Source organism: Hippoglossus hippoglossus, chromosome 8 (genome assembly GCF_009819705.1).
Source record: "Hippoglossus hippoglossus isolate fHipHip1 chromosome 8, fHipHip1.pri, whole genome shotgun sequence".
Lineage (NCBI taxonomy): Eukaryota > Metazoa > Chordata > Actinopteri > Pleuronectiformes > Pleuronectidae > Hippoglossus > Hippoglossus hippoglossus.
The window spans coordinates 19,550,277-19,572,491 of NC_047158.1; the positions used below are offsets into that span (position 1 = coordinate 19,550,277).

Here is a 22,215-nt window from a genome sequence, read left to right on the forward strand (position 1 = left end):
CTGCTGCTGCCCTATGTCCTTATATGGCAGCCACCGGCAGCCAATCAGAGCGGAGCAGGCAGCTCATTCAAACGGCGAGTGTGAGAGAGGAGAAGGGTGGGAACTGCAAACAGAAAAGAACAGTGCTGCACCATACAAAACAATATAGCACACACACATACACACACAGACACACACAATCTGCCTGCTGGCTTTGGAACAAAACAGGAGGTGTTACAATACAACAAAGCAAAGCAACGCATGCAAACTTTACTCAGCAATTCAGGCCACTGGGTGCAGGCTGCAGCGCCGCATTAAAGTTGTTCTTTGGTGGAAAACAGAGAGGGTGGGCTTGGTTACTATGCAGAGGAGAGGGGAGGGGAGGAGGAGGAGGAGGAGGAGAGGAGAGGAGAGGAGAGGAGAGGAGAGGAGAGGAGAGGAGAGGAGAGGAGATAGATTTCCAGAGCCAATAGGAGTGTCTGGACGGAGGGATGACTCGGCATCCTGCTTAAATTCCTGTGCATGCGCTTATCTCTATGAATCAGTGGTTCACACCTGATTGAGTGTTTGTCGTAGTTAAACATGGGAAGAAAAGGGAACAGACAAAGGGCAGAGAGATATGAAACGATACTGACAGGATGAGGGGAGAAAGCGAGGAGGCAGGACGGGCTGCAACATTACGTAAAGAACGTTCCACAGAGAGCCGAGTGCCAGGGACTGTGCAGACCAAAGTGCATGGGCGTGTGTGGGTGGCTGACCTCCCTCGCTGCACGGTTGAGGTGGGGGCAGCGGCGGAGGAAGGAAAGTCGGGAAGTAAGAGCAGGGCCTTCGCCAGTCAGGAGGCTCGCTGCTACCAGACGGGCCAATCAGAGGGCTGGCTGCATGTGTAGTGAGCCAATCTGAGAGGAGCGAGCCCTCCCACTGAACAGAGACAGATGGCAGAGGAAAGATAAGCTTCCCTGGGTTCGCCACCATGCAGGGGTTGAATAAGGAGTGTGCATGTGCATCTGAGTGTGTGTGCATTTGTGTGTGTCTGTGTGTGTGTGTGTGTGTCAGAGACATAGAATTAGATACAGAGATAGATAAGTCTTCTTAGCCTGACTGAGCAGTAAAGATAGATTAACTTCACATGTTAAATTTGTATGAACTTACAAAACAAAAACACATTCTAAAGTAACACAGCGTACACAACACAGTGGGGTGTCGCTACGTGGGCTCAGCTTTGACAGGTCTCCATTAATGGTCAAGACGAGACACCTGAGTTTCACCTCACGGCCTTAAAAGGCACCTCAGTCTCTACCTTGGGCCAATGGGAGGCCGGAACGCTGTGAGCGAATGAGGCCCAGGAAGGAGAAGACGAGGTGCGGACAGTGGTCCTGGTGTGTGTTCACGAGGGAGAGAAATAAGGCCCCACTGCCTCGAGCGCTGCATGTGGTTATTACATCAGTTTGGATGTTTTAGAGAAGCTCCCTTTGTCTGAGAGGGAAAAAAGTCTGAAAACTGGGTTAAACTCGTCAAGCCTCTGATCAGATGACACAAACAACCCGCAGGATTTGCAAAGCGCATGTTCTCCCGAGCAGCGGTAGACTTCTGATCGATTATCAGCTGAAGACCTTACACATTAGTTTTGAAGCCGGCTCTAACAATTTCCCATTTGTTTCAGAGCTCCCACACCAGGAACTGGAGAGAAACCAACAGGAGTTGTGACACAGTTTTGAAAGAGGAAGTGCAAAGCCTGAAAAACAACAAAAATGTGTTTGGATCCTCGGAACAATATGTGCTTTGTATTCTGAACGACTTGTTGTTCTGCTGTGGATGAACTCACCACACGCAAAACAGTTGAGTGGATTCAAAGGACTTGTGTGTGTTGCAAGGTTTGATAAATGATGTATGATGCTGGTCATGATACTGTGGCCAATAAAGTGTGTATGTGCACAAGTGTGTGTGGGTAAGAAGTGGGGGGTTGGAGTTAAGGATCCATTTGGGCTGTAAATGGGAAGCTAATCCAATCGGAGCACAAACAGGCCAGCTGGCGGGCAGGACACACACACACGCACACGCACACACACACACACACACACACACACACACACACACACACACACACACACACACACACACACACACACACACACACACACACACACACACACACACAGCTGGTAACTGGCCCGTGCCTCGGAGTCAGACTTATCACCACGGTGACCCACGGATCAATGACGCTGCAGTCTAGCAATCTATTGGCTGCATCAGGTTGGGGGGTTGATGGTGGAGCGAGGCAGGAGGGGGGGGGGGGGGGGGGGGGGGCAGGAAGGGGGTGAGGGAAGAGTGGTGAATAGTTCTTCCCTCTCTGAAACTACCACCACCCACAGATGGCAAACAATTGGTCAGCCAGTCACTTTTCAACAGGCTGCATGGCCGGATGGAACAGCCTCCTTAACATTGTCAAAGCTAAAGTTTGACATTAAAGCACAATTGTACACACTTCCTGGAATTACACTAGTTTGATGACAAGATAAATGTAAAGATTAAAACCACAAAGCCGAATTACTTAGCTTAGCACAAACACTGGAGACACAGCTAGCTTGGCTCTGAACAAATCAGCCAACCAGTCAGGAACGTGGACTCTAAATAAAGATGGACGACGATAGCAACGATAATGCGTATACGAATATCTTGCACATTCGTGTTTGTCTTGGTTCGATCCCGGGCTCATCCAGTCTACATGAGTCTTGGGTTAAGCCTTCTACACCATTGGTATACGAGTTCTTGTGTGTTAGAGAAGGAGTGTATGTAACTTGGCTATTCAGCTAAAACACCATATAAAATGCCATGAATTTACAATTAAGTGGTTGGATTTTGTTTTTCTTTTGAACAAAGCCAGGGTGAGTGTTCATATTTACTGTGTTACATGAATGTGGTATCGGTCTCATCTGACTCTCTGCTCAAAAACCAAGTGTAATTAATAAAGTGTCAAACTGCTAATTTAAGCATCTCGTAATCTAAAAGAGTAAAATTCCCAACATTGCCTCATTCAGTTTGACCTTTTACATTTCCGTACATATTACTACACATGGCAGTGAAGCAAGAGTTTCAACTCCAGAGGATGACAAGTGTGAAGCTTTTCCAAGACGTCAGTAAATGCTTCTCATCATCTCCTTCATACTAACACACACACTGATCCATCTGGATTTATCTCGTCTCACACTGGTTTTCCAGTCCCTCTTTGAATGTCCACATTTCCAGCACAGAGCTTTCAACCTCACTTAAGACTAATTGCAACTAATGTTTTTTGTATTGAACTGCAGTCCTGCTGTCTCGCAGTTAGGCTGCAGATGTTTAACTCTCTCTGTGTGTGTGTGTGTGTGTGTGTGTGTGTGTGTGTGTGTGTGTGTGTGTGTGTGTGTGTGTGTGTGTGTGTGTGTGTGTGTGTGGGTTAGGCCAGTAGTGTTAAGTCCATGGGTTGGAAAGAGTCTCCATGAAATCAATGCAAGTCTGATGATACGAGTGACACAAAGAGGAAGGAGAGGAGACACCATAAATGAAGATGGAGAGTAGTTAATGGAAGTGAGTTGGACAACAATGGCCTTCTCAGGGTCGAGAGCGAAGAGAAACTCGCGGCCTCTTTACTCATTAGAAGAACAGGAAGTCATGACGGGGCGGGTGCAGTAACGCAGGGAGGGGCGGTGCTGCACAACAGACTGTTTCTTCTGTGGAACTGCTGCTAGCCGGCTGCTCGTTGCCTTATTTGAAGAGAAAACCCTGAGTCTGTGACGTCACGCGAGGGCGTCACAACAGTTTCGATTCATTAGTAAACATTGAGACTACACAGGCACACACGCATGCTCAAAGGCACACACGCATGAATAGTTTGTACGGTTGTGTGTGTGTGTTTGGGCTTTTAAATGGTTAAGACCTGCTTCTTACTGAGTTGACTGGGTGGTGATGTGTCAGCAGAGTGTCAAGCGTGTAGCCTGACCCTCACACATACAGTCAGACACGTGTGTGCGCTCACTCAGATCATACAGCAGAACTTAGCAGGGAGCTCTGAATTACTCATACACACCTCCATCATCATCAAAGATAGCATTTGGTTACGATTAGCTGCTGCCATTTTAGATTTTTTGACCTTTGAATCACACACACACACACACACACACACACACACACACACACACACACACACACACACACACACACACACACACACTGACACGCATATAAACACACGTGTTTCAGTGGCCACGGAGTTACTGATTAACTTATCACATGGCCGTGATGATTCCTGACTTCAGCAGGACAAAGGCAAAACATTCATGAGATCACTTGTCATTTATGCTGCTCACATGATATAAATCAAAGGCCTGAAACACATGATTACATAGCAGTAAAAAAGTAGATGTTTAAATACATTTATTAGATTAGATTAAGAAGTCATTATTTAAAGGAATAGTTTATTTTGGGGATTACAGTTGTATGCATAGCGAAGCTTTAGAGGAGACAACAGATACCTTTACGTCACTAGGCTCAGAAGGAAGGAAGTCTCATAAAAATCTGTTCAGTTGTTTTTGTGTAACAGTTGTGTAACAATGTTGCTAACAAACCAACCAATGAACAAATCAGGGGTAAAAACACAACTTGCCTGACTCTGACTAAAAGAACCAAAATCTGCCGACTTGCACTTTTAAATCTCACCACTAAACATGACTCCCCAGGTTGCTCGGAAACTATTCACGTCACATGCACCCAAAAAAAAACTAGGTCTAAATATAAACATAAAACTTGTGTGTTTAATGTGTATATTAATGTACAAGCTTAACTTTATTTAATCAAATCAAGTTATTTGTTTTATTATGACTAACTCAACATGATAGAAAATACTTCATTAAATGTGACTTTACATTGAACTTATGTGATAAAGTTACGTGTATATTTAATATGTAATTGAAAAACATAAAGTCAGTCTTTTAGGCATTATTTATTTTAGTTTAGGAGAACAAATGAATTTGTCACTTTTGTAATGAAACAAGCAAACAATATAAAACCTGAATTGATGAGCTTTAGATTCAGATTTTAAAGTTTTCAATCCGTGTCAGTGCTTCACACCACTGGCTTGTGTGAATTGAGATATTCCAGGTCGAGCAGATATGTGGAAACAAGAAGCAACGAAAGGCACAAAACCCAACAAGTCACCAGCCTGAAAACCTTTGTTCCACCTGACTGTGGCTCAGGTGAGCTGCTGAACACTCGTCACGTGGAACCTGACGTTCCAGGTGTTTTTAACAGCTCTTTCACGGCTAAATTACAGTTATTTTCAGTCGCTGACTCTCCCCGACCACAAAGGGCAGGTTTAACCTCCGAGCTCGCACTTGCTGCTGTTGTTAAAGTGTCACTTAGCTTGACAAGTGGTCTATTTACAGAACTAATGATCAACATCTCAAGTGCGTGTGTATAAACTCTTGCATGGAAGAAAGATTCCCAGACGAATTCTTCAGGTGGCTTCATGGCACTAAGGACCTTGGCAGCGAGGCCCGGCTTAAGACAGTCTGCGTCTAGTTGGCACCCGGGACATAAACACACACACACACACACACACACAGACACACACACACTGTTATGATACATGAGAGGAGTCTATCCAGGACAGTATTCCAAGCACTTGTCGTGTAAATTCCCCCTGATGAGTGTTGACAACACGACACTTAACCAGAGTCCTCTCACTTACTGCTAGTGGGCCACACACACACACACACGTATCTAAATACATGCATGTCCAAAGTCCTGCTTACCTAAGCTGACTGGAAACTTATTCAACACAATGAAACATATTTGAACTCTAATATCACTCTTTATTCTGGAGTCGACGGGTCCAGGAGTAAACTGGGCTGGGCCGGAATAATGATTCACTCACACTTGTTTGTGCAAACACATAGTTTGAGCGACACACACCCTTGAGGCTGGATTAAACATTTCCCAGTTAATCGCTGCTCATTCCATTACAGCGTTAACGTGGAGAAACTGTTCTCTCAGCTTATTTCTGTTCAAATCTCTGCTAACAGCATCACCTGGACGCACCCGTACTTCAATCTCGCGCCACATCATTATCACCAAATATGACTGAACACAGAGAAAACTGGGTGTGAGATCTGACTGTTAACAATGGGACTTAGGGCCTGTAAATCAATAAATGGGCCCAGTGAACCTTTGACCATCTCAAGTGCTCTTACTCCCGTCTGTAAACCCTCGAACAACGCAGAGTCTGTCAGAAGAAACCTAGCTCCGATTGTTACCTGTCATTCAAATTAATTTTAGTTTTGGACCAAGGTGAGACTGAACTGCGTTTGGAAAATACATCTGAAATGTGCCGCTTAACTTTATCAAAATCTGGAAGGTTAGAGATATGAAAAGAGCACTGTCTCACACTGGAGAGTCCCTGAGTTGCAGCTAAATGAAAGGGGCCGTACGAGTCATGTGGGGACGACAGTAATGTCCATTTAAAGCCAATTCAAGGGCATGAATGAAGACAAGGAAGAGAGGAAGAGCCCCAAAAATAAACAGACACACAGGATGTGATAGGAGAGAGAGAGGAAGAGGAAGTGGTAAAAGAAGGAAGAGGGAGACTTGCAGCGTGTCTCAGTGGCCACATGCGGTTACAACTTGAGGCCGTCCTGTCGTTTTACTAATGCAAACACAAATGAATAAAAAGCGAGTTAAAGAAGAGATAGATGACAGAGGGATGTGGGGGATCGGGGAGAGAGAGAGGGAAAAGAGAAGAGGTGAAAAAGAGAAAAGTGTAAGAGGGCGGAGGAGCATAACTTATGATAAGACCGCGGCCTGGTTGAGTGTGGAATGTTAATATGGTGAATCAGGGATGGAAATGTTACTGTCCTGCAGGCCCGAGGACCAAGAACCCTGAAATCTCAGTCTGAGAATGTGTCACATGGGCCTCATCAGTCTGGACATGAAAGAGGCGGCGGGAGAAAGGAAAAAAAAGTTTTACAAGTTTAGCTGCAAGTGGAAAATAACACGATGTGTGTGTGTGTGTGTGTGTCAGTGTGTTATTTGATGAAGGCGAATGAAAACTGTGATTTTAAGGCACTTCCTGCCTCGCAGTGACATCATAGACGTAACTTACGTGACTGCAGAGGAAGCAGCAGCTGAAAACCTTTAACTCTCCCTTTAAACGTGTAGACTATTGTATTTCAGTGTGTGTGTGTGTGTGTGTGTGTGTGTGTGTGTGTGTGTGTGCTAATCTTCCTATAGTTATGAGGGCCAATAAATGGGTTGCTTGAGGGTTAAGAGTTTAGGGTTAGAATTAGGGTTGGGCATTCAGATTCCACATTTCCCCATTGTGGGACTAGTAAAGGATTATCCTATCTTATCTCATCTCAGTTGTGATGGTTAAGGTCAGGGTAAGGGGCTGAGGAATGCATCATGTCAATGAGTGGCCTCACAACTATAGAGAGACGAGTGTGTGTGTGTGCGAGCAAAGATTTAGGTGGAGCCTTGACTGCAGAGAAGACAAATACTTGATCGATAACTGCACATTATCAGCAGGCGTTGGCTGCACATGAGCAGGACACAATACAATAGGTGGTCATCCCCCCCTCCTCTGTGTGTGTTGTCATGTGTGTTGTGTGTTGTGTGTGTGACCAGCTGCTTTTCAAAGTGGACGACAACACCACCATGGCCTCGTGTCTGAGATATGAAACAGTGTCGGGAGGATCCCATAAGAGTGGAGAGTCCCGGGCCTGTGCAGCCTGCCCAGGGAGGAGCCCTGCAGCGGAGCTCTGATCACAATAAAACATAGAAACCGTTATAAAGAAGCAGGTGCGGGAAGTTGTCCTCGCACGTATTCACCTTTAAACACTATTAAACATCTGTATAAAACCCTACATTCATACATTATCCTCACTAGGCCTCACTACGCTGATCTCCCTCCCTCCCCCACCTCTCTTTTCCCCTCTCTCTCTTTATTCTCTCCTTCACTATCATCGCCGCCTGAAACTCGCGAGCGCCCAGTGCACCGCGGCGTGCGCGCGTCGTGCCCCAGTGTGTGACGCTGGACCAATGGGAGCGCGCCATTCCGAAAGTTTACCTTTTATGGCTCGAGCCGGGCGACTGACGCGGTATAAAGGACGCGCGCCCGCAGCTAACGGATTCACTCTGAGCGCCGTCACACGCAGCTCGTGCGGGATATCACTTGCCTGGAACCGGTTCCCTTAAAGCGAAAAGCCCCCCCACCCAATAAGGTAAGAGGACCAGCACGAGAAAACAAAGGGGAAAAGACAAGTAATGACGCGTTAGCATGCTGTAGATCTGTTTTATCATCGCCTCGGCTACTTTGAATTTCTGCCTGTTCTGCGGTTTTTAAAGAAAGGGAAAAATGTAAAAAGATGGCAACCGACCACGAGGTTCTTTGTCCCGCTGCAAACGAACCAATCCACGTTAATTCTGCGACGCCAGTGTTTTAATTCTCCCGGTGGATGCTGCGGTGATGGCCGGGGACCGTTATGAATTACAGGTGCATTTTTTTTTTATAGAGGAAACCGGCTGGGAGGAGGAATTTGTAGCCTGCGGTCTTTGTCTCGCTCCCTTTTCCTGGTTGTGTAACTTTCATCCCGGCGTCATGCGGGTTCCAGTGATGCGGGTTTTTAGTGTGTTAACCTCGGGCAGGGTGTTGTTTTTTTTTTAGAGAGACCTCGGGTTCTGTGGGTCCGGATCCCGGCTGCTCCCTTTGTGCTCCCGATGCGGCGGGGTGTGACCTACTTTAGCTGACTAGCCTAGCCGCAGCATGCTAACTCCCAGACTGGGGACGGGAGCGGTTTTAAATCAAGATAAAAACCAACTCCCTGGTTTATTATGTGCACTTTCAGGGCGTGTCTTTTTTTTTCCTGTTGTCTGATTAATTACCAGACTTTAATTAGTGGAACACGAGGCCCACAGAAATAAGTATAAATCGAATTTAAAGGCTTTGATGAATCAACAGTTTTCTCCTTGAATCGCAGTATTTTCCCGTTATGTGAACGTGACGAAAGTGCGAATGACAAAATCCGCTAATCCCAGAAAAGGCGTGGCCTCCAGGAAATGGAGCAACGGTCAAGGACTCGAACATTAGACATGACGTCGTTATGCAACTATGTCTTTTGTGCGTTAACGTATTAAAAAAAAAACGAGACATCGTGTAGTGACTGCGTGAAGAGTCTCGCGTGCGATGAATTAATGAATGAATGAATGGATGTGACGCAGTGACGGTGAAGCAAAGGTTTTCTGATGGCGGACTCAAACCAGTGACCGCAGTGGACCAGCGGAGGGAGTGGTCCCGTCGCTCCGGGTGCGATCGTGTCCAATGTTGCGTGGTTTTTTTTTTTTCCTCTCGCGCTGGCCTCGCGCCATGACGCCGGTAACCGCAAAGCTGCTGAAAACCGAACCATGTCCTTATATGGTAATAACAGAACGCAGCGCCACTTCCTTTTGTCTGGCGGGGTCGGAATGTGCAGGGCGAGAGCTCCACCTACCGGCCGACGTGGCCAACTGCAGCTGGAGCGTAGACAGGAAGTGACAGCAGAGCGTCATCATGGCTGCTGGGAAGTGGATGAGTGACCTGAGAGTAACTAACTGTTTCTTCTTCTTCTCTCTCTCCTCAATAGTTCAGCCATGGAAGATGAAATCGCCGCACTGGTTGTTGACAACGGATCCGGTATGTGCAAAGCCGGATTCGCAGGAGACGACGCCCCTCGTGCTGTCTTTCCCTCCATTGTTGGTCGCCCCAGGCATCAGGTGAGCGATGTCAAACTCTCTTTTGTTAAAGATTACATTTAAATTTCTTCAATGCAGGTATAAGTCTTTATTGTGACATTGTTAACTAAACATATTTTCTGATGTCTTGCTCAGGGAGTGATGGTGGGTATGGGCCAGAAGGACAGCTACGTAGGAGATGAAGCCCAGAGCAAGAGGGGTATCCTGACCCTGAAGTACCCCATCGAGCACGGTATTGTGACCAACTGGGATGACATGGAGAAGATCTGGCATCACACCTTCTACAACGAGCTGAGAGTCGCCCCCGAGGAGCACCCAGTCCTGCTCACAGAGGCCCCCCTGAACCCCAAAGCCAACAGGGAGAAGATGACCCAGGTACAAACCCTTTCATGTGCACACAGTTATTCATTTGTAGTTGCCTCATTTATTTCCTCCTTGGTTTCCTCTTCTATTCCATTCTCACTTGCTCCTTCCTCCCCCCTCTCCTCCAGGACCTCTCTCCTATAAGATGATCTATCATCAACAGGTCTCTCTTGACTGTGTGCCTTCTCTGCACTTGTGTTTAATGTGTTATCTGAGCCAGTAGATTGGCACCTAATGGGCATCTGACATGCACCAGTGTGAAGGAATGCTGACTTTTACACCTTTTTTCTACTAACTTCAGTCTGAGCCTCACTCTATTGCATGTAGTTGGTGCAGTGGACACAAAAGCTAAATACTTCTGTGTTTGGTAAACACTAAAATGTTCTCCTCTCCCCTTACAGATCATGTTTGAGACCTTCAACACCCCCGCCATGTACGTTGCCATCCAAGCTGTGCTGTCCCTGTACGCCTCTGGTCGTACCACTGGTATTGTCATGGATTCCGGTGATGGTGTGACCCACACAGTGCCCATCTACGAGGGTTACGCCCTGCCCCACGCCATCCTCCGTCTGGACTTGGCTGGCCGCGACCTCACAGACTACCTCATGAAGATCCTGACAGAGCGTGGCTACTCCTTCACTACCACAGCTGAGAGGGAAATCGTGCGTGACATTAAGGAGAAGCTGTGCTACGTCGCCCTGGACTTCGAGCAGGAGATGGGCACCGCTGCCTCCTCCTCCTCCCTGGAGAAGAGCTATGAGCTGCCTGACGGACAGGTCATCACCATCGGCAATGAGAGGTTCCGTTGTCCAGAGGCCCTCTTCCAGCCTTCCTTCCTCGGTATGTTTCCAAACTGATGCCCAACATCCATTACATGCTAAAAAACATACTTTACCTTTTTATGGGTGTTCTACACTTCCACTAACTAAGTATTTCCAATCTTCTCCCAGGTATGGAGTCCTGTGGAATCCACGAGACCACCTACAACAGCATCATGAAGTGTGACGTCGACATCCGTAAGGATCTGTACGCCAACACTGTGCTGTCTGGAGGTACCACCATGTACCCCGGCATCGCCGACAGGATGCAGAAGGAGATCACAGCCCTGGCCCCATCCACCATGAAGATCAAGGTGAGCTGACCTGTTGCACAACAGCAGAGTCACTGCTGCTGCTTGCATTGAATTATCAGGAAAGTTTTAATCAGAACAAAAAGCTCTGGTGTCCTAACATTTGGTTTTGTCTCTCTGCAGATCATTGCCCCACCTGAGCGTAAATACTCTGTCTGGATCGGAGGCTCCATCCTGGCTTCCCTGTCCACCTTCCAGCAGATGTGGATCAGCAAGCAGGAGTACGATGAGTCCGGCCCCTCCATCGTCCACCGCAAATGCTTCTAAACAGACTGTTCCTCCTCTCCCTCCCCAACCAAACGCCCAACAACTTCAGCTCTGTGCAAAACAACCACACCACACATCTCTCATACACACTCAGGCGCAGAGCCTAGATGACCAACTCATTGGCATGGCTTCAGTTATTTTTGGCGCTTGACTCAGGATTTTAAAACTGGAACGATGGAGACAGTAATGTTTGGCTAGGTTTAAAAAGAAAAAGCACCCCAAGGTTCTGCAGTTGCATCTGGGGACTTAAAAATGTACATTTGTTTTTTTTTCTTTAGTTTTATTTTTTTCGAGTCATTCCAAATGTTTGTTAACTGCATTGTTCAGACACATGGTTCCAAATGTTAACTGCATTGTTCAGACACGTATTCGCCTCTGTGAAGGCTGCCCAGTGGTTGGCGCATACTTAAACATGGTTGTAGTATCGCTTGTATGTAAATTATGTCTGGGGTTTTTTGTACTTTCAGCCTTAAAAATATCTTGGTCCTGTTAATTTTCTTGTTTTTTGTTATGCAAAACCCAATCGTGACCTCTTCTTCCCCCTGTTGGAGGTTTCATCCCCGGGGTGGTGGGGCAAGGGGTCTCGAAAGTGATGGGGTAACATGGGGTGCCAGACCGGTGGGGCCAACCTGTACACTGACTAAACAATCCCAATAAAGTGCACATGTGTTCCGACATGATGTTTGACTCTTGTCTGTCTTTTGAAATATTTGAAAGCTACTGAAATGAGAATCTGTGAACTTTGCCAGAGAACACTGGATCATGGCAGAATGTTCTTCAAACAGGAAAATGATTAAGTTGTATTAAAATTATGAAATGCTTCACTGGTGCTACTTGCAACACAAGTTAAAATTAAACACTCACAAGATTTGAATGTATATTTCAGATAAAACAATACTCTTCAGTTTTCAACTCTAGTCTTAACATCAGGGGAAACTACCTAATTGGTATCAATCTTATTTGGTACTTACTGTCTGAGGTTTAGAATAATTTACTGATGTAATATTTGATACAAACATCTAGAATCACCTATTAACTCAAACAGGCCTGTGCTGCTCAACCTTGTTACATGAAAGCTGTCACCTTCAGTGGCAGGAATCTGAGCCTCTGAGGAATTAAAATATTAAACTGGAATGTCACAGCTATGACCGCCAGTCCCCTCATGAAGCCACATTTAAATTGTGCACATTCACAAATGGCAGCCCCCTAAACATGCCTGAAATAAATAAACTTAATGGGTTCTTCCCTAGGTCAGGTCCCACCCCTCTGCAAAATTTCATGAGTGGTCTTTGTGTAATCCTTATAACAAACAGATGAAAGCTGGTATTAATGAGCTATTGTCTTACACTGTTCACACCACATGTGAATATAAACCATTCTAAGCTTTAGGATTTCATAGACACGGCTGCTGACCCCTGCAGCACTTAATGTCAGCCTGTCAGTGAAGTGATAAGACTTTTCCAGTCGGAAACAGGATGACATAACCTGCTCAAACACAGGTGAGAGGTGACGAGTCCAGAGGTGCGCCTGCTTAAACACGATGTATTAGTCAAACAGCAGCATGAATCCTGGATGACACGAGAGGATGTGAGAAATGTGTGAAGTTTACACACGGACCAGTGACTTAAGGTAATGTTATACACAGAAATAAAACCTCAGATTACACACGGTGAGAGCTACGTGGTTTTTGAAAGCATCTGATGAAGTCACACAAACATAAACTTTGTCAAAGTCAACTTTATTGTCAGTTCTGCCACATGTGAAGGTCAAATGCTGTTTCTCTCTAATCCCTGCTGTAAACTTATAAATAGAACATATAAGTGCGGAACATATTAATCATTAAAAAAAGAACACAACATAGTACAAAGTCAAAAGGCTCAGGGTCGATAAGATATGAATAGTGCATAACGCTTTATGGAAAGTAATGTACATCCACAGGGGGAGATAAATAGCAGCAGATGTATAATAGCAGCATTTACAGTAAAATACTGGTGCAGGTTTACATTGTTACTACGTATAACCTGATTATCACGAAATAAAGTGTGACAGAGACTGACTATAACTTTTATCTTTTATTCTGTGACACAATGTTTCTTTAAAGTGCTGTTTCCGTATCAGGAATCAATATGTTTCCATTACAAATAGGAAATATATCACCACCATTAAATCTGTATCTGCTGTATTCTGACCTGTTTGCTCGCAGCTGTAGAACGAAGCAGTGAAAAGGTCAGAGAGTGAGTCAGCTTCGCATGATGAGCACAGATCTCAGAACAGTCACTGATTGTCACATATACAAAATAATTGTATCCCCATCCTCGGGCCTCTGGTCATGACATCCCGAGATGTTCGATCACGCTGTTTGCGGGGTCATGAGATCGCAGCTTGTTTATCAGCTCGAAACATTTCCACAGTCATGCATCTCCACTTTCCATAATTGGTCCAGTATTCTTTCAACTTTGCTCTGACACAAAAGAATTCTCCATCATAACCCGACTGTGAATCATCCACAGCAGTTACACAGTGTAGACAGGAGATGGCGATGAAAGCCTGTTTTTAGATTTCTACTCAAAGTGAGATGTGAGTTAACGACACGCCTTCAAATTCATTTAACATTAAAGCCTCTGAAAGGGAACAGATCTGGACTTTTATAATGATTTGAATATTGTGTAGGATTCTCTGTCTTTGGATAATAAAGTTACATTTGATTTTAATTTACTCTGGGATGTTTTATTGGTCCGACACTGCAGGAGTGTGTGTTTCATGAAGCAGCAAAGGAGCATGGGTAAAGGTTATAGCACAATGCTGATGCTGACATTTTGTCCCAGCTTCCCTGGAAACGGTGGAAGTAGATTCACATTCCCTGTGTCCACATCTGAAACCCGATCTCTCTCTCTCACATTTGCATATTGCAGAGATGAAGGAGGATAAGATGGATGGTGCTGCTCCACCCTCATGTTCTATGCATCATATCCTGTTTCTGTGTATGACACCATCAGATCCAGTAATAACCAACGTCCTGCAGCGTCCATTAGTCTGGATGTCCCACTTCCATGCTGCATTCTCGAGGCTCCTCGTGATGTATGGTGATGCTAGCCGGCTGTGCGCTTGCATACAGAAGTGTGTGTTTGCACAGATATGAATTCATGTATGCGTCCATTAAGTCAGGCTGCACACACACTTCCAGCTGCACGCATACACACGCTGGAGATCAAGTGTGTTTGGTATTGGAAATTTATTCAATCTCACCGCAGCCCCCTGTGATTCTGCTGAGACTGCTTCCCTGTGATATCCTTTTACTGCCACGCCAGCAAAACACTCACTGCCAGGGTGTGTGTGTGTGTGTGTGTGTGTGTGTGCTGTAGCCTACTGTTTGTATCCAGGTTTAAGGTTATCATGCATGTGTGTGTGTGTGTTGTACTATGAATGTATAGTATTCAGGTTTGAGGTTATCGTTTGTGGTTTGTGGTTTGTGTTTGTATATGTGTGTAAGAGAGAGAGAGAGAGAGAGTGTGTGTGCATGCATCTGTGTGTATATGTGTGTGTGTGTGTACGTGTGTGTTTTGCTTGTTGAGGTTATTGTGCATGTAGGTGTGTGTGAAAGAGAGAGAGAGAGAGAGAGAGAGAGAGAGAGAGAGAGAGAGAGAGAGAGTGAGTGTGTAGGTGTTTTTGCTTTTCGAGGTTAGCGTGTGTGTGTGCGTGTGTGTGCGTGTGTGTGTGTGTGTTGCCTGTGCAAGTGGGAGCACTGCAGGTGTTTGTGAATGAGCCACTACAGCTCATCGGTTCAGAAATGTCCATAACAGCACATCGTCTTCCCCTGAGAGAGAGAGAGAGAGAGAGAGGGAGGGAGAGAGAGAGGGGGGGGGGGGGGGGGGGGGGGACCAGTGAGTCTCACTGTGTTCCTTCATTCACTACAGCCGAGCAGCTTCCCAGCAGCTCCATCGCTCAGGTCCCTGATCCACCCAGCGGTTCTCGTCTCTTCCCAACAGATGGAGCTGCTGGGCTGCGTGAGGCATGTAAAGTAGGTGAAAGGCAAAGAGAAGGCTACTACAGCTGACAGAAGGAGGCCAGGGGAGAATAATAGATCAGATTCTAATATTGTGGCTCATCCTTTTGCCGGCCGCAGAGTGATTTGCATTCGACTGAGGGTGACATGTGCACTGAGGGTACAGCGCACCCCCCCCTGCCCCGTTATGGCAGTGAATATTATTCTGTTTGATTGACTCACTGCAGGTGGCGGCTGCTGACTGAGAGGAGGCGATAATAACTGATCACTGGGGTCATTGTTTAAAGTAGGGAGCAGGTTTTACATATCTCAGACTGATCATGTATACTCAGCAGAAAGAGTCCTGAGTGCGAGGAGCTGCAGGGTGGAGGCCCTCCCTGGGGCTGACTGTCCTTTCCTTGAGGTTTCAGTGGCCCCGAATCTGTTGCATCAGTGTTTCCTTAAAGGTTGTGGTATGGTTGTTTTTTTCTTTCTCTCTCGAGAAAAACCTCATAATTTCCCAGAGTCCTGTCACTGCAGGAAGAGAGACACCAAAACATACACACCCAGTGCGTTGCAAGTTTACCGGCGCGCCCTACACGCACAGATGACTGCCCTCCCCATCCCCCATCAGGGTTTGGAGCAGTGGCAGATGGGAACCTCTTCTTGGTTGGACTTTTGTCTCCTCGTCTCAGTTATTTGCATTTGATTTAACTTAAACTGCAGTTCACCTCCGCCAAGAAGGTTTTGTTGTCACCCTTGTCTATTTGTTTGTTAGCAAGATTACGCAAAAAACTACCAGACAGACTTTTACAAAACCCAATGTAGGGACAACATTTTCCTTGATTTCTCAGAGAATATTTAATGGATCTTGAAAAAAAAAAAAGAGAACTGAAATTTGATGCAGATCCAAATAAAAATCAGGATCTAGTCAATGTGGTTTCATGAGTGGACTGTTGGGCCTTGGTGGAGATATGAGTTCTACTGAGTCTCATCCTCTTGTTTTTGTATGATTTCATTGACAGGGAGAGTAAATGTAATAGATGTTGAGATTATCTATTCAGGATAAATGTGGTTTGATGTGGCAGAAATTTGGGTCAATTTTCTTCTAGCTGAAGTGATGCATGGGTGGTGGATCAGTACGAGGGCTATGGCTCAGGAGGAAGAGTGGGTCACCCACTAACCAGAAGGTAGGTGGTTTGATCCCCAGCTCCTCCATTCTGTGTGCCAAAGTGTCCTTGGGCAAGACACTGAACCCCAAACGGCTGCATATTGAAGCACTGTTCTACTATAGCATAACCTAATGTAATGTAATGGATGGTTAGCACACGTATGACCATATACATATTTGTTTGCATCTTATTATTTCACTCTAACAAATCTCACCATATTGAAACAGACAGTAATGACCAGAAATGAGCAATTATAAAATCATAGTATTTTTAGTGACAGATAATGATCGTGTGCAGACCAACAGACAGCGATTTTCATTGTGCGCTGGTGTCATCTGACTGCTGCACATTCAGCTGTGTGACTGTCAGGGCGGTGAGCGCCTGTGGCCGACTGTTTGTCCTCCGGCTCCAACCCCCACCACCACCAGCCCTCCCCTGCAGGGCCCTGTCTGATGATTGGCAGGTACCCCATGAGGGCTGTGTGTGTGTACATGTGTGTGCCCGCTTCAAGTGGGGGGTTGGTGTGTGTGTGTATGTGTGGTATGTGCTGTTTTAGAGTCAGCTGCATGTTAATAGCATGTGTGTGTGTGTGTGTGTGTGTGTGTGTGTCGCTGTTGGCACGTACGTTTCAGTCCAACAGATAACATGACACTGCAATTAGCTTTCTTCAGCATCGTGTTATGGATTGGTCTTGCTGCAGTGCAGTAGCAGTCGCTTCCACAACAACGCAGTGCTTGTGTGGAGCATTGGACAAGGTATGATGAATGATTCAGCCCTGTGGCCGTGCAGGCACTGTGTGTGTGGGAGAGAGCAGTTTGAGAGGGGGCACATAAAATATCTGGACCCTTGTTATTTATTACAGTTTGTCATTTATGGAGTATTGTAGAAAGTAGGTGTTATTGGGAACGCGGCCATGCATTCATGCTTTAATAACACCACCAGTGCAAGGTGAGATGTGCTCAGGAAAGTGCTGCTAGTGAAGGGTGGGTGCTTATGCAGGACCACATCATCCTGTATTTATTTATTTATGTATTTCTTTACCAGAGAGGAGTGGAAACTCCCCCTCCAGCTGAATTAATCAATGCTGTCTCTGAGCTGTGTCCCCTGTGGGTTAATGCAGCCACATGCCTGCCCGGGGAAAATCAGATAGTCTGGCCTCCAAATCAAATCATTTACCTGATCCTTCAGCTGATATACAGGACAGAAAGAGCAGCGGAAATATTTGGGCAGCCATGCACACGGGTGGTTGATGTGAGATATGGTGTTTGGACGAAGAAGGAAAACAAGACGGGGGGAAACTGCACCCTAAACATGATCTCATTGTGCACTCTTTAGTTCGATGACTTGGTGGAGTGACTAACTGGTGGTGGTTTTTTGGATCACAAATGATGGTTTTCAGTACTTTTCCACTGCAGCTCCACATGGAGCTCGGATGCTTTAGATTGGACCGTCCTCAGAGACACAGTTGGTGTCTATAGGCTATAAAAAAACATAATCTACCAACTGGTCCCATCTGTTCCTGCAGTAAAGCGTCACAGCGAGAAGCTCTAACCTAGAAATAAACAGAAAGTAGGCAGATCTGTTATTACAGTTACAATGATGGAGGTGCGAGCCCTGCACATAAAGCACACATTGTTCCACTAATAAACTGGTGGCTGTTTTATGTCCACAGTGGAATAAGAGATTTTGAATTAGTCTCCAATGGCTGATACACAGAAATGCACTAAGATTCGTTTTTATCAACAATAATTCAGAACTGATGCATTTTGACATAAATCAGCTTTATTTAGCACAGATAATAAATGCATAGAAAAATGTCAAATAATAATATAAAGTGCGGGATGAGGCATTTAAGTCAGTGGACATTACATTTACATGTATTTAATATAATTAATGCATTTATAAAAAAGAAAATATATATTGTGCTCCTTGCTATCAAGCTGTTTCAATCAAATTGTATGAGAAGCACCGGGACGCTGCAGGACCCATTCAGCCGCCACACACCCACCTCTGAGTGGAGATAACCCCCCACCAGCACCGCTGCATCTGACATGGAACAACAACAACCTGAAGCTGAAACCTGCCTCCTGCTCCCCGGGTGAGCAGAGAGCAACAATGGGGCCTTAATCTGAACCCATTGTCTGAATTCCCAGCCGGAGCGATTTGCAGAACAAAGGCCGGGGACACCGCTCTGATCTCCGCCTGGTAATTCCCTTCCCGGGTCCCCTCAGAGGTGACAGCCGCCGCGAGCAGACGGGTCGGCGGGGTGAGGGCTGTCGCCGAGCGGCCTCTTCTGTTCCAGCTCGGCGGTGAAAAATCAGATACACGACGTGTCGCTGCTTCACCCGGAACCACCACCATGCTGCAGCGGGGCTTCCTCTCTGCTGCCGCCGAGCTCATGCACCCGCCGGCGGCTGCAGCTCGGAGGATCGTCCCCTGCTCCCTCCGCTCTCCCTCGGTGGTTTGAGCTCCAGCGCCGTCTCTCCCCCTACAGGAGCTGGAGGGCCGCCTTGAAACCGGTCCCCTTGTCAGGAGGAGGGGTTGGAGGAGTGGAGGGGTGGAGGAGTGGGGGGGGGTGGGCAGCTTGAAACCGCCTCGGATTTTTTTAATCAACATTTTTTGCAACTATGTAACACAGGGCGGGTCAGATCAAAAGAAACGCATGGATCCTGATGATAAAAGTGCAGGAGCAGGAGCAGTGTGTGTGGGGGGGGTCATGTGATGGGGGGGTCAGAGCCCCGGGTCTGACCCCCCCCACCCTCCTCCTGGATCTCAACAGAATGGCACTAACTGAAAACCCCACTTTCCCTCCTCTTCTGATGCAAATCCACGTGTTTCCCTCGCTCGGCCTCGGCCACATTGTGCACAGGGACACGTCCAGTGTTTCTGCTACAGGGACTGTTCGGGGACATTTTGCACAGCGAAGGCCCGGCTGCTACTCCTCGGGTAGAAAGTGTGGGCGAATCAAAACTGAAGGTGACCACAATGACAAGTCGCAGTAACGTTCATGGCTGCTATATGAGAGACGGTCCACTTTAACATCGAGGGTTAGGCCTTACTGTATTTTATGGACTAAAGAGCAGGCTTCTTCATATTGTCTCTCCCTCTAAATACTTATAAATAGACTCATGCGATACGATGCGATGATCCTTTATTGATGGAAGAAATTCAATATAACAACCCAAGTACAGAATAGAAATAGAACTGTATGTGAGACTTTCTCCGGAGTTTCACATATTAGGAAAACAGCAGGAGATTCATTCACATCAACACAGAAATCCCCGGGACAGTCAGGTGAGGCGCAGCAGACAGGAGGCGAAACATCACGTATTAACTCTGCTGTGGAGATCATGTGTTGGTGAAGGCCGTCATCACCAAAGGTCTCTTGACATCTTTAGTTGACGTCATCCTGAGATAATTGTCTTGTTTTTTTGTCCTTCAGTTTCGGTCTGTTGCATATTATAGTTCCATTACATCTCAGAGCTCGGAACTACCGACCTACGCCTGATGCATAATAAGTTATTATGAACTGGTTTTGCTAACAAGGGGCTAGCTGGCTAACGTAAACATTGTTCCTGTGTAACTTGGACAATACCCACTCAGGTAATTTGGTTGTGACGTCATTCTGAACTCTGAGGTGTAATGGAACGCGGCATAAGCGTCATCAACATCCCTCTTTTTGCCCCCCACCTCTCCTCTCTTCCCCTTTTCCCTCCCCTCACCCCGACCTGTTGAGGCAGACGGTCGCCCACACTGAGTCTGGTTCTCGAGGTTTCTTCCAGTTGATGAGTTGTTTCTCTCCACAGTCATCACAGTGCTGCTCATTGTGGGAGCTGTTAAGGTCTTGACCTTGTTATGTTATGATTCGGCTCTTAGAATGGAACTGAATTTGAATACCTTTTATTTTAGTTCACAAATTTGCTTGCCATGGATTTTGTGTAGCACTTTGTGTATCCTTGTTTAGAGAAGTGCTAATAATACAAATAAGGTTATTATTAAAATAAAAGTTATTATAACTCACCCACCCACTCTGTGGTGAATCCTCTCAATTTGCAGGTGAGCTCATTCGGATTATGCAGGGGGAAGTCCGGGACCTCTCCCACAGACAGCCCCCCCACGGGGACAAGGTCAGGAGATTCTCCGGAGTTCAGTGCACGTCCGGAGGCTCTAAACTCCACACAAAAAAAACAAGTGCAACATTCCTGCGGGGTAACAACTCGCCCACACTTTGTGCTCCCCCAATTACTGAGCGTCTGTGCTAATCATCGCGGTGCTGGGGGGGGGGGCGGTGGGGCCCCCGGGCTCGTTGTGATCACTCCGTCCTGCAGGGGAGAAGCGAGGGGACCTTGAAACGGATCAACCTTCTTGCTCCATAATTGGTTTTATACTTCTGGCGAGGGGCCAGTGTTGTTTTTTCTCTAACCACTAGGGACTCTTGATGGACACTGCAGGCGGCCAATCAGCGGGCAGCACTGCGACTCTCACAGGGCTGGGCGGTAGTGGTGGAGTTGGAGTGTGTGCTTGTGTGTGTGTGTGTGCGTGTGTGTGTGTGTGTGTGTGTGTGGGGTGGGGGGGGAGAGAGAGAGAGAGGGGGCGGGGCGTGAGAAACAATGCTGGGCTTCATCGCTGAGTTTTCACGGACGCGTCGCGAGCTTTTCTCTCTCCCCCCCCACAACTTCTCCCCCACTTTACCTCCGGACCAGCCTGTGATGGGTCGCTCCGCTGCTCCACGCAACCTGCGCCCATTTTAACAAGCGTTTGCGTGTTTTTTTTTTTTTTTTTCTTTTTTTAAAAACCTCCTTCCCCCCCTTTTTGGTTTTGTTTCTCCATTCAAAGTAAGCACTTCGGCGGGTTTGTTTGTTTTTCTTGTTGCCATTTTCTTCTCCCACCTAACTTGTTGTTTTCACACAGAATCCAGGTTGTGAATGTGCGTGAAAAGGGCGCGGAAGGTTTCGCTTTGTAGTTTTCTGGTTTTGTTTGAAGAAAACACGCACTTCCGAGACGTTTCCTCCGCGAAAGTTTCTGCGGCGTCGTTAGAGGAACCGTGGAAAAGTTTGAAACGTGGCTGAGACGCGGAGCTTCTTCCTCCGCCGCCGCCTCCCAGCAGCACCACCGCCGCATGGAGCTCCGCCGACCGGCCGCCTGGATCACTGCCCCTCCGGAGAGCCCTCCACCGCGGCCACAGGCGACACGAGCGACCGCTGTGTTTTCATAATGGAGGAAAAAAGGAAAGAAGCGTTTATTGTGATTTTTCTGACCGAGCCTTCCTCCACCTCCCGCCCGCCTGGCTATCACGAGTCACCGCTGTTGTGTGTTCGCTCGCAGCCTCTTGCTTGGAGGTTAACTCGCATTTGTTCTTGTTTTTAACTTTAATTAATTTGACTCACTTGTGTTTTTATATTTCGTGCAAATGCGTAAAAAAAGCACAACAACAAACACTCGTTGGGTTCCCAGAGACAGAGAATCTGAATCTCTGCGGATAAAGTCTCGAGGTTTTTCTAACAAAAAGTTTAATTTTTGTGTTTTTGAACGTTACTCGTCTCCCAGGGTTTGTATTTATTTTT

At 46.6% G+C, this 22,215-nt stretch overlaps 1 protein-coding gene across 1 annotated transcript; it reads left to right on the forward strand.

Moving 5' to 3' along the window:
- Positions 1-8,090: 8,090 nt before the first annotated feature.
- actb2 (actin, beta 2) lies at positions 8,091-12,177 on the forward strand. Its single transcript, XM_034593147.1, has 6 exons — positions 8,091-8,231; positions 9,630-9,759; positions 9,874-10,113; positions 10,503-10,941; positions 11,052-11,233; positions 11,354-12,177. The coding sequence occupies exons 2-6, from the start codon at positions 9,637-9,639 to the stop codon at positions 11,495-11,497; spliced, it is 1,128 nt and encodes a 375-aa protein (XP_034449038.1). The 5' UTR covers positions 8,091-8,231; positions 9,630-9,636; the 3' UTR covers positions 11,498-12,177.
- Positions 12,178-22,215: the final 10,038 nt, after the last annotated feature.